This window comes from Boleophthalmus pectinirostris, unplaced genomic scaffold, assembly GCF_026225935.1.
Source record: "Boleophthalmus pectinirostris isolate CB_2022bp ecotype Guang Dong unplaced genomic scaffold, ASM2622593v1 HiC_scaffold_8, whole genome shotgun sequence".
Classification (NCBI taxonomy): domain Eukaryota; kingdom Metazoa; phylum Chordata; class Actinopteri; order Gobiiformes; family Gobiidae; genus Boleophthalmus; species Boleophthalmus pectinirostris.
In genome coordinates this window covers 17807443-17820638 of record NW_026571515.1, presented here as the reverse complement: position 1 = coordinate 17820638, position 13196 = coordinate 17807443, and the positions used below count along the sequence as shown (strand labels likewise).

The 13196-nt window shown below is 39.6% G+C and overlaps 1 protein-coding gene across 1 annotated transcript; it reads right to left on the bottom strand.

Annotated features, from left to right (window-relative positions):
- Positions 1-4719: 4719 nt before the first annotated feature.
- On the bottom strand, positions 4720-12608 carry si:ch211-220i18.4 (SRSF protein kinase 3). The gene is made up of 14 exons (XM_020922518.2): positions 12542-12608; positions 12348-12461; positions 10537-10624; positions 10316-10386; positions 9679-9787; positions 9374-9461; positions 9181-9268; positions 8982-9088; positions 8524-8677; positions 7088-7164; positions 6131-6238; positions 5985-6054; positions 5004-5096; positions 4720-4910 (listed from the first exon to the last, which is right to left on the bottom strand). The coding sequence occupies exons 1-14, from the start codon at positions 12606-12608 to the stop codon at positions 4726-4728; spliced, it is 1419 nt and encodes a 472-aa protein (XP_020778177.2). The 3' UTR covers positions 4720-4725.
- Positions 12609-13196: the final 588 nt, after the last annotated feature.

Here is a 13196-nt window from a genome sequence, read left to right as displayed (position 1 = left end):
GTGATATCACAATTTCCAAAAAGGAAGTAAATTTTTAAGCTTAAAAGATTGACAAATTGGAAAAAGAGAGTGAATGGTTTTACAAAAATTTTAAATAATCAAATGCGTTTTAATCAAATGCGTAGTCTAATCTGTCATAGGCACTTTAATCTCAGAAGGACTATCCTGGTTAAATAAAGGTCAAAAAAAAAGAAAAAAAGAGTCTAAAAGCTTTCCCTCTTTTATTCCCTTATTCACTGAGTACAGCAAATATTCTCCAACCTGCATGTAGAGGACACAGAACTCACAGTCCCACCTGGAGGCTATGCGGACTCTAAACACAAAGAGCACATTTTGGACAGCATTTGTCTGATTTATGACTCCACATTATGGGCTTCTCAGTTTGTAGATTTGCCCGAGGTCACTGCATTCTGCACAGCTCACAGAAATCAATGCGGCGCAGTGACGTGTTTGGGCCACAGGGGGAGCTCCGGGGTCCTGTGGTGTGACTCCTCCTCCCAGTGGGACTGTTCAGGGCCCAGCGTGAGCTCATATTGATCCCAGCTCAAGGTGACAGAGTGTCCCATGGAGACCGAGTGCTCACAGGGACACAGAGGGACACAGAGGGACACAGAGGGACACAGAGGGACACAGAGGGACACAGAGGGACACAGGGACACAGAGAGGGACACAGAGGGACACAGAGGGACACAGAGGGACACAGAGGGACACAGAGGGACACAGAGGGGACACAGAGGGACACAGAGAGGGACACAGGGACACAGAGGGACACAGAGAGGGGACACAGAGGGGACACAGAGGGACACAGAGGGACACAGAGGGACACAGAGGGACACAGAGGGACACAGAGGGACACAGAGGGACACAGAGGGACACACAGGGACACAGGGACACACAGAGGGACACACACAGGGACACACAGAGGGGACACACAGAGGGACACAGAGGAGGGACACGGGGACACAGAGGGACACAGAGGGACACAGGGACACAGAGGGACACAGAGGGACACAGGGACACAGAGGGACACAGAGGGGACACAGAGGGACACAGGAGGGACAGAGACAGTGGACAAGGTCACTCAACTCAACTCTTCAGCAGGACTCTATTCTATTATTCTAGATGGTTCTGGGGGGCTTAGCTTGTCAAAATAGTGAGATCTTTTCATTATCATTATTTTTTTTTTACACCAAATCAAATTAAAGCTGCATTACTAGGCCTGTCACAATAACATATTTTGAAGCACGATATATTGCTACAGAGATATATTATGATAAATGATCATGTTTAAACTGCTTTATGCTACTAATTTAATAACTATAATGCCAGTAAACTATTTTTAAATTCACAGTTCATTGAAAAGGCAAATAAATGGCAGAATGTAGAAATAATTAGCTATAGACTTTAGTTATTCAACCCTGCACAGCTCAAATCAACAACAAAAATACCCCATATCTCTCCACTTTTACAAAGAAAACATACACATGAACATATATTGAACAATAAGTCGATATAGTAATAATTATGACAGGCCTATGCATTTACCTATCTGAGAAAACTAATTATTAAACATTTCATAGATAACAAAGTTGTAAGAAAGAGCCATGGAAGTCATTACGATGCTTTGGGATGAGAGATGATTGGCTGTGCAAGAGTGCTCCACCCTGCTTCACTTTTCCACCTGAAAAACTGCTCTAAAACTGTGCTATGACCAAAATATATATGCATGTGAATTCTAGTAATGTGCGAGAGCTTGTGAAAAGTTTGATTGATTTAAATTCTAACGCCCTTGTTTTATCGTTTAAAAATCAGATACCTGAGCTTTAAAGCATTAATGCATTCATTGTCCTACTATGGAAAAGGATGCCTGTAGAAAAAACTATAACTTATACTTAAATCTTGCATAAATCGCAATACAAAATTCTTGAGCATTTCTATCTAAGTCTTACATGATAACTCATAATTTGTCTTATCCCTGGAACACACTCCTTTGCTGACCTGGGTTATACTTTACAAAGCGTCAGGAGATGTATTCTGAAATTGTGCCCAGTTTAAATGTACAATTTATACTGTAATCACACAATTCTCAATGATTTATTGGATTAGTAAGCATACCGTTTCTATTCCAGGCATTTGCTCCCATAAAGATAAGTTATACAAACCAGGAGACACATTTCGACGCGGCTGTGACAAGTGTTACTGCCATGAGTTCGGGGCCTACTGCATCACGTGAGTAAATATATCTGTGTGTGATATACTTACTACTTTTCTGTATAATTTAAATCTTTTTTTGTTTTGTTTTGTTTTGTTTAGTCAAATGAAGCCCACGTCATGGCCCAACAAGTGTCAGCGCATCAGGACCCAGTGTGGATACAGGGTGGTGTACAAAGAGAAGCCTCTGGTGGAGTGCAGGGCTTACAGCTGGATTGGATGAACAACATAGAATATATAACACTATGGAAGTGTTTAAAAAAGTGTCTCTGTTGGCTCTGAATAGACTTCACCGTGAAATGTCAGTGTGGAGTGTTTCAACAGCACTAAGTTGAGTGAGTTAGTCCAGTGGAGACTACAAGTGGCAGAACAGAAATACAGCATTTTCTATGGGTATTTGTGTGCTCAGTGTACGGGTTCAGAGCAGCAAAAGAGAGTTGATACACTACCGGTCAAACGTTTTAGAACACCACACTTTTTCCAGGTCTTTACTGTTTACTGTTGACCAAAACGTATTCTAAACTTTTGATTCATGAAAGTGTCCACCTTTGGCAGATACAACAGCTGAACACACTCGTGGCTCATTCTTTTTACAACAGAAATCAAATATTCTTTAGAAACCTCTTCCCAAGTCTGTTGGAGAAGTTCCCATAATTGTGTGGCACTTGCAGGTTGCTTCACTCTTCTGTCCAGTTCATCCCAAACCAGCTCGATGGGGTTTAAGTCTGGACACTGTGCTGGACACTCCATGTTTTCAAGGTCTTGTTCTTTTTTCCTGAGGTAATTTTGTCAGATCTTGAACTTGTGTTTTATTATCTTTTATCTTCACTTAACCTCTGGCTGTTCAGTTCTTCCCTTTGTACCATTTCAAGCTTGTACAAACTGAACTGCAATAAATAACTGGAAAAATTAGGGTGTTCTAAAACTTTTGACCTGTAGTGTTTTTCTGCAGTCCTGTGCATACAACCAATTAGACTCTTCTAGATTAACATTGTGAATAGTTATTAAACATGTAGTTTTTTTATAGTACACATTACATGCATAAATACATATTTGTTATATATTGCATAAGGTAAAACACTGATATCACCGCTAGAAAAGTTACAAAATATTAGATGTATAGATAGATTATGTTTATATAGAGTGTTTTTGTAAATTAACAGTTTTGAAGATGAACAGTTGACAATATTGTAAAATTAAGAGTGAGTTTTGCATGTTTTCCTAATAATGATTTCATTTTCTTTTTTGAATTTTACATATTTTCATACATTCTGGTAAAAATGTCTTTAACTATGTCTATTTCCATAATAAACAGTACAACAAAGGAAAGAGAGGGGCTTTAGTTGTTCTCTTTACATTTAATTAAAACACGTGATAGTACAAAAGATTCAAATAAAAATCAAATTGAAATTCACAAGGACTGTTTCCCCAGTACGGGATGTATAAATCAAATTATAGAAATATCGCTACACTGGCACCTAAAACAAAATACCAACAGTTTTCTCTGAACAGTTGTATAAAGTGCAAGATTAAACTACAGTACAAAGAAGTCACTTGGAAACATAAGAAACATGATCTACGTAGCACCTTTTAAAATAACCTGAGCCGGCAGAGTGTTTAAAGCGACAGGTCAGGACACATATTTGTTTTTGACACAAATGGACCATGCGTCTCTCTGATTGGTTAATCTGCCTGTCAGTCAAGCACACCTTCTGAAAACAGGGAGACAGGATACAGCTCTAGATCAACTCATCTTTGTAAAGTTTTGTCAAAGTGTGTGGTTCTGGCTGGTCAGGTACGCAATATTCAGTTTTATTAAACAAAATCTTCACAAACTGATTCTGGTGTAAAACTATGATCAATATTCCCCACATGTACAAGCTCACTAAAAAGTCATGATTATAAAAAAAAATATGAAAAGCTTTCATACACACTTTAAAGGTGCATTGTGTAACTTTTCTGGTGGAGGGTCCGTCAAATGCTTTTCTTCATGGAGATGTTAGTGCTTAGTCTGGAATGGGAGGGCTGGGTATTAGTAAGAAGTTGCTGATACGATACATACCTCGATACGCAGGCCACGATACGATATGTTTTTAGATGCAGTGCACTTTTGATTCAATATGATTCAATACGATATATTTCAAAACGGTTCTGTGAAAAACAAAGGCAAAATAATGGCTGTGATACTAAAAGTCTATTAAGTCTACTAAATCCACTGAGTTTGTGCAGTTAGTATGAAAAACACCAATTTTACTCATCAAAACAATGAAAATGTCTTCACAATTGTAGCTCAAGATATAGATATTTCAGTATTTTTGCACACCTCTACGGGTCTGTGGAGAGTCAGAATACCTGTTTTCTGAGCTATAAAACCACCTGTAATTGAAAACATGTAAGGTAGATCTGTTTAATGTCACACTGCGGAACATTCCAGGCTATAGAAACAAGCAGGTGACGGACCCTCCACCAGAAAAGTTACACGATGCACCTTTAACACTTCAGGGCCTGCTGTGGTCAGGAGCAAAGCCAGGGGTGTCTGAGGCAGTGTACAGCTGTGGCTCTCCTCTCGGGATAATACTCCAACATGGGCAACAGGAAGTCACACAAGTCTGACGCCTCTTCCAACCTGAAGTGGTATTTCTCCACCAGGACGTCGTAGAGTTTCCAGGATCTCACAGGACCCACTCTCAGCAAATCTCCTGCATGAAACAAAAAACAAAAGGAAGATGGGTTTGCAGGTTCAATGTACAAATAGTGTAATAGAAACTCTAGTCTTGGTAATGTTCAGTGACCTCTGCGGTTGAAGTACTCTGCGGAGTATTTTCCAGTCAGTGCGATGGCTGGAGGGATTTTACCCAGCAGCATCATTATCTGAGCTATATGATCTGAAAGAGAGAAGACAATCAATACACCTTTATGGCCTGGTCTATACTGTGGGCCATATCCTAATGCACCGGCCAGGGGTGAACGCCAGGTTATGTGCTGTACTTTTATCATTAGCTCTATAATGTACACTGGGCACTTTGCTTTAAAGGTTTATCATTAGTCTGTCTACATCTCTAAAGTTCAAAACGCTCTGCTCCACCTTGTGATGTCATGAAGAAGTAGTTTTAAAGTTAACAGCTACGTTTAACCTTTTGTGCAGTTTGGAAATTCTAGAGCTGAAATTATCACAGTGATTCTAGTGAAGATGTACGGAGCAGCACATGACATCACAAGGTGAAGAGTGTTAACCATTGAGAGAAGAACTCTCAAACGGAACTTAAATATAGGGTTAAGGCCTATTCGCACGGGATAAGTACAACCTGGGGACGACTTGTAATTTGCAAATTGCCGCCCCACCTCTGTGTTCCTTGCAACACATTCGCACAGGATAACAGAAGTCTGTAAATTATTCTATTTTACATTTATTTGACACTGACACATTGATTGAAAGAGAAAATAACAGGAAAAAAAACAAAGAGATAGAAAAGGAGCAACAAACACTGAGATGCAGATTCACACAGGACTAGTGTTATCATCGGACATCTGTGTTTGATGAAGTATAGTAGGTAATTTGCAGCGGAATTTTTACTTTACAAATTACAGACATGGCATATTCGCATGGGATCCTCCACAATTATTACAAATCACCAAAGATCCACAGTTAACACTAATCCCGTGCAAATAGGGCTTTACTGTGAATAAAACACAACACAATTCCAGGTATGTTTGTGATGAGGAAGCATTATAACATCGATCAGAAAATAGCATGAGGTGGTGTGAGGTGATACCTTCTTCCAGAGAGCAGGAGTTGGCTGCTCTGGGCTCAAAAAGAGAGTCTCCAGTGAGAAGCTCAAAGGTCTGAAGAAGCAGAGACTCATGTTATCTGTAATATAAGAAGAGTATGGACGTGTAACTACTGTACAATGAAACTGACCATACAGGCCACGCTCCAAATGTCAGCAGGAGGCCCATAGTCCAGCCCCACCAGAACCTCCAGAGAGCGGTACTGCCGGGTCTGGATCTCCTCACAGAAGTGCTTGTACTGCTCAGGAAAAAGAGATAAAGACATGTGTATCCTTCAGGTACTCTGGTTTCTCTACCACTAAAATATGAACAAAGTGGTTCACTCTGGGGCCACAAAACGTTGAGATTGTACCATTGTTGGTTTGCTTATGTTATACTACCAAGCTATAACAGTGACTCTTTGTTCACACTTATAAACAGTTCCTGTAGTTTAATTCAAAATGTCTGAAAAATGTAAAAGAAAGCTCATTGTGTTAGATTAGAAGAGGGGCGTGGGATTAAATACGTTTTCTTCTTCCCACTCCTTTTTAGGCAAATTTTCTGTTGTGGTTATTTTCATTTCTAGTATGATTTCACTTATGTTATATGTTCCATTGTATAAGAATGTAAATCTCTACTTGCCCAAAACAAATTGTAAATGTTAGAGGGACTATTCTGAAATAAAGCATAACTAAATAAATGAAAAGGGGATTCAAAGTTACTATTAAAAACAATATAATAAATACTAATAATAATAAAACTTCATGAAGTGTATTACTACATAATGCAGTAAGACTTGAGAATGAGTCACTGTTAGAAATATTCAAATAGACAGATATACAGGGTCTGACATTAAACTGGTCTTCAGATACTTTGTACTAGACAGACTTACTTTTATGTACTTCTATACATGGCTGCAGTGCCTATTTGAAATCCTCCTCTTCAGGCCAATTTACTAATTACATGCCTGTATTACTGAATGGGATACATGAATCAGAAACAGTTTAGTTCCAAGCCCTCCATCTGCAGAAGCTTCCTCAGCACTCGTGTTTCTCCTCCATTAATCTTACACTGGCTACATCTGACTGAGAGCAGAGCAGCGACTGACCACCCAACAGGAGCTGCCCAGGTCAGCAATCTTCACTTCTATCTGCTTCAGACTCTGGAGGGACATCTGGTCTCCATCTATACACAACAAAAGAAATTATGGATTTTCCTTTTACCCACCTGTACTTAAAATATCAATGTTCAATCTAGAGAGTATGCACGTTCAAGAGAGCAGGTTTAGCCTAGCCTTAGTTACCATATAGTTAAACTGGAAGATGGAGTGCTGCCAAATTGGTGTAGTTACTTGGTAGATAAGTCAAAATGAAGATTGAAGACTTATTTTGTAGGTGGTTAGACCTTGGTAGGGTCAATATATTTTGTGATCTGTGTTATAATGTTGTTTTCTCATCACAAACATACCTGGAGTTATGTTTTGTTTCATTCACACAAACCCTGCATATTTAGGCTGAGTTCTTCTCTCAATCTGAAGACACAGGTAGCGCTTCATTGTGTTATTAAACTCCATGCGCCTTCACTGGGCTCATTTGGATAACTTCAGTGCTGAAACGGCCAAGTACTACTAAAGTAAAGGTAAAAGGTAGCCTGATTCATCAGCTGGTTTCACTTCATGGAAACCGTCTAACCTCCCAGCATTAGGATTCATTCGCTTGATGGTAGGCGAGTACTTTAAAAAAAAAAAAAATTAACCAATCGCTGCTATTTGGTTGTGACGTATGTAATGCGCCAAATCTCATAGGAAGAAGGGCAATAACGTCTTTCCCCTTGATAAAATTCACCAAACGTTCTCTTTGTTCTGGCTTTAAATCCTCGATCTTGGGAATCATTGCCAACACAGAATGTATGGCTTCGACTACATCCATCTCGACCACTTTGTTTACTGTTGTGCTGTACCACAAAAGGGACCCAGACAGGCACTTGAGTTTGATCATGAACAAGCAGTTTGATCATGGCTTCACAGCTCTTTGCTGATTGGCCGGTGTGCGGTCTACAACTTCTGGGGTTCTTGCAAACCGTCTAGTGTATTCCAATTCCTGACCTAGTTGCTGGAGAGAAAATCAATTGAGCGGAGGGACTAGGTGGTGCCAGCCTGGCAACGTAAAAGGAGCTGTTAACTTGAAAACTACCACTACATGACGTCACTAGGTGGAACAGAGAATTTTGAGCTTTGAAGATGTAGACCGGCTAAACACAACTCCAGGTATGTTTTTGAGGAAGTCACAACATTGCAATAAGTGTAAAACCTCACAAGAGTCCATTCTGTGTAATATAGTACCTTTAAGCATGTCAAAGGGTTAGTCACAGATTAGTATTGTAGACAGCTCGTAAGGTTATAGAAAGGTTTTGAGTCAGGTTAATGGAAATTCACAAATATATAGTCAGCTAAGGTGGAGGGACAGTCAGATGGTGAGTTTGGTAAGTAAACAGATGCCAGTATTAGTTATGGAGTTATAAGTAATTAGTTATGATTCACAGTACCTGATAAGTTGTTGTTGACAGAGTTGACGGAGGAGCAGCCAGTGCCTCCTGGTGAAGAGTTGGTCTGGTTTGCACACAGCAGGATGTTCTCGGGTTTGATGTCAGTGTGGATGATTTTGCACTGAAAGTGGAGGTACGCCAGGCCCTGCAGAACCTTTTCAAACATACACACAGTGTTTACCATTTATGAGAAGAACTCAGCCTAAACATGCAGGGTTTGTGAATGAATCAAAACACAACCCAGGGTATGATTCTGATGAGGAAACAACATTAAAACAGAAAATTGCATAATATAATATTGCGTAATATAAGTTCAGATATAGGTTAGCATATGTTCAGGTTATGGTTAAGGTTAGGCACATGTAGTAACGATGTTTAAAATTAAGATCAGTGTCCAGATGAATGTAAGCATGAAGCATGAAAACCCAGCGCGTGTGCAGGTTGAATGATAATTTTACCTGAGTGAGGACCTGTTTGACCACAGGTCGGGGCAATCCAGGTGTTCCACAGCTCGACAGCACACTGCGGAGACTGGGGCCCATCAGCTCCAGGACCAGGCAAATGTCTGAGCGTCATGTTAAGGACAAAGTCATGCATTATGTTCTGTTGTGGTTTATTTAAAATGGTTGTAAATGATGTATTTCTTCAGTAAGATACGGACTCCATTGACCCCAGCCACTTTGAACTCGTCCAACAGTCGGACTATCCTCTGGCTGTGTGAGTTACGATGTGTGGCACTGCCAGCCTGAGAACAAAGGTGGAATCACTGTGAGAAACATTAAACACTGAGAAAGATGTATTGTATTAACGCTCAATGGGGAGAAGAATTGTGGTAAATACTGTGACTGACACATCGGAGCAGAGCCAGTTCATCTTGTCCAGCCTGAGCAAACCCAGGGCCACTCTTCAGCACTTTCACTGCCACATGTCCACCTGACCTGCACAACAGCAAGCCACATATACATTCAAATAACTAGGGCATCATTTTAAAACTTGTTTTAAACTTTAACATTTTAAAACACAATTTTGTGACTGTGTTTGTTTGTAAATAACAATATTTATGTTCACTATACTGTAAGGTAATAATGGCAAACACGGGGAGAAAAAGGATAGAGGAAGAAGGTCAAAGGATTAGAACTACCATTTCCACAGTACCTGAGGTCCAGACACAGCCACACAGTAGCATAATATCCCCATCCAAGTTTGGATAGAACCTGGTACCTCCTGTTGAAAATATCACCCATCTGCACTGGATGGTAGCCACCTGGAATCATACAATGGGGAATACAGTACAATAGGAATAATATCATATGTTCTGAGAAAGCCAGTGAAAATTGTGGAATACAATCGAGGATTAAAATGCTAGAGTGATGTGTGAATTGGCCTCTATTTATGTGAGCTTATGTGAGCAGATTAAAAAACATGTAACTGAAGACAGATTCACTTTATTAGTCTTGACGACCAATGTGCCTGTCAGATTAACCACACACTAAGTTGAGTTGTGTTGAGAGGAAAAGACTGAAAAGTGCCTAAACCTGTGTGTGTCCTTGGATCTGGTGGAGCTGAACGTGTCCACGGTGAGAAATAGGTTTCACGTGCGGCCGCCTCTCACAGAACACTGGAGATAAGTGTTTGTATATTTGCTCTGAAACTAAACAAGTAAACTGAACATTTATGTTCTGTGTGATTATAATGCTGTTAAATATGCTGTTAAGCTGTTTGTGAAATCCACTTCTGTGTGTGATCTGTTTGGAGTGAGTGAAGCAGTAAAGAGGGCTGCACTGAGCTGTACCATAGCAGTATTCTCCAGGGTTCTCTGTGCTTTGTATGTCCCTGGGCCCCAGCTGCTCCAGGGCCTGTCCCCTGCAAACACAGACCAGAGAGGAGACTGTTACAGATGAATCTGAGGACAGATAATGTTGTGGAAAATGTATATATATCTCTTGATGAATAATAGGCTTTTTGGGACGCATTGTGAGTTATGAAATCCAAAAAAATTTTATTCTTTATTACAAAAGATAAACAGGACAGGGACAGTCCGGGTCAAAGACCATCCCAAGCAAGTCTCCCTGCATCTCTCCCCAGAGCATCTGAGCTCTGACTGTTTATACCAGAAATACAAAGTTACATACAAATCATAGCAGATCGCGTTTTGTTTCACAGCCATAAGTCAATCAACTTTTACACTTGAAAACAGGTAAAACTACAGTTTCCTGTGGGATGGGGACAGTTGTGTCTGCTGAACTTTAACTGATCTGGGTCTCTGACTGAAATCACATTCATTTATACAAAGATAGACTAAACTTACAATATACATTTCCATCACAGATCACTTTCAGTGATGAACTGAAATACATTAACAACATTCCAAAACAAGAGCAATAAACAATCAAAGCAAACATTAGGGTGGAAAGTGCTCAAAATGGCCTATTAAAAAAATAAAATAAATAAATAAAAAATACGCCTGTAAGATGAAATAAATGAATAGAATAAGACCAATGAAAAGCAATTATATAATCAAGTCTCATCACCCCTGAACCAGGACACACACAGTGATATAAGCGCAAAGTAAAAATAAATGAAGGAATAGAAACCAACACTTATTTCTGGTGTGGTCTAAAATACAGATGCTTTTCAGACCATGCGCTATTTTTAAGCACTAGATATTTCCTCCTTGGTGAAGGTTAAGGAGCTCAGAGTAGAGCTGCTGCTCCACCACCAGTGTTTGGGAAGGTTACTTTTAAAATGTATTCCCCTACAGATTACAGATTACACATCCCAAAATGTAGTTTGTAACGTAATCCATTAAATTACTTAAAGTGAGTAACGTAATCTGAATACTTTGGATTACTTGATTTGCTGTAGAGAAGCAAAGACTAGGATATCGTAACATAAGATGTTTTGTCTGCTAAAAGAAAATAAAAAGCCCAGACGTTACTTAACCAAATTAAAAAATATTATTGATAGAAGAGGAGGAGGAGACACGGTCCACACAGCATGGTTTAGTCCTGTTAAATCCTGTTTTAGTTCTGTTTTAGTCCTGGTTTTAGTCCTGGTTTTAGTCCTGGTTTTAGTCCTGGTTTAGTCCTGGTTTTGTCCTGGTTTTGTCCTGGTTTAGTCCTTGTCCTGGTTTTAGACCTGGGTTAGTGTTCAGCAATGAGTAGAAATACTGAAAAAAAAAAGGATTTAGCCCAAAATGTGAAAACAGGAAAATACCGCCGTGTAATCCATTTATTTCTACAAAGTAAAGTTAATCCAATTACCACTCACTGAAACTGTAACTGTAACTGAATACAGTTACTCATAATTTGTACTCTGATTACGTAACTGCGGTACATGTAATCTGTTACTCCCCAACACTGTCCACCACACACTATTCCTGGAACAAGAGGGCGCTGGAAATGTTTCTTAAGGACTGAAAAGTGTCATGTCAGATGCTCCATTAAACTGAATTACCCGAGAAAGTGTTACAGAAAGGAATGTTTATAGACAGCTCTAGACAAATATAGCCAGATCTTATAGATAGACAAGTTATATTTGACAAAATCATGTGTGAAAATCAAAACTAGTGATGGGACTTTCGGCTGTTTTATGGGATCTGAATCTTTTGGATCCGTTAATGCCAAAGAGTTGTTCAAAAGCCTAGAAAAACCTATAAAGAAAAAGATCTGCTTCTTTCAAACAACTTTAAAAACAAAACAAGCTGACTTGTTTTTATTAATGCCACATCATTAATCAAAAACATTGTAGCCCCACGTTAAATAGATGTGATTTTTTCAGTTTCTTCCATCTTCCACAGCAGGTCACACGTGTCTTCACCTCACCCTCACACCTCTTCAGCTGTTTGAGTGGGCGGCGGTAGGAGTCTAGTTTCTTGGTGCTGGTTTTGGACTTTCCCACCGACGGCCCAAAGCGCACATGGAAACTTGTCGCGGTGCCTAAGCGGAGCGGGACACATCGGAAGTGGTGCTATTTCTGACGGAGCCGTAAATCATCGCGCCGTCTGTGCCGAGCGGACCTGCTGGAGGGACGATCGTGTCGCGTCTGAAAATACTGCCCCCTCCAGACTGATGGATGTGCCACATGTAGCCTTGTTTTGATCTTGGACAGGTTTAGCACTGCGCAACCTCGGGACTCGGATCTGACCACCACTGGAGCAGCTGTTACCGTGGAGGAATTGCAGAATATCTTTATTGTGTAATATGTTTTTTGTCCTTCCAGTTTGATTGGTTAATATTTCTTTGCATGGGACAGACATCATCACTTGCAGCCTGACCTGGCTTTAATTCAGACCACTCTCCAAAAAAACTAAAGCTAAAAAAACAGAGGGAACTACATCGACCATGATCCTTTGCTCCATTGCAGCGCAGACTACATGAAGAAATAACTGTTATAAGCACTTTTAAATCTTATTAAGTCTTTTTAAGAGGAAAAATTTTGTATATTTCACAGTTTTGAGCCTCAACAAAATATCACAATAAATATATATCGTGAAAATATCATATCATATCAGAGATTTAGATATCGTTACATCCCCAATATGAAGCAGTCTGTTTATTTATTTTAATTTAATTTGTATTTAGTTTTTATTCAGACAGGCCTCTAATTTAACAATGTTTAAATTTAGGCTCAAAACTTTTTATCCCACACTCTCATTTCTCTTTTAATTTTTT

Excerpts from the sequence above, each read along its gene's own strand:
- si:ch211-220i18.4 (XM_020922518.2), bottom strand. The coding sequence starts at position 12,608 with ATGTGGCACATCCATCAGTCTGGAGGGGGCAGTATTTTCAGACGCGAC. Across the intron at positions 9,788-10,315 it reads CCCTGGAGAATACTGCTATG|GTGGCTACCATCCAGTGCAG; the intron begins GTACAGCTCAGT and ends GTATGATTCCAG. Across the intron at positions 8,678-8,981 it reads TCAAACAGGTCCTCACTCAG|GTTCTGCAGGGCCTGGCGTA; the intron begins GTAAAATTATCA and ends ATGTTTGAAAAG.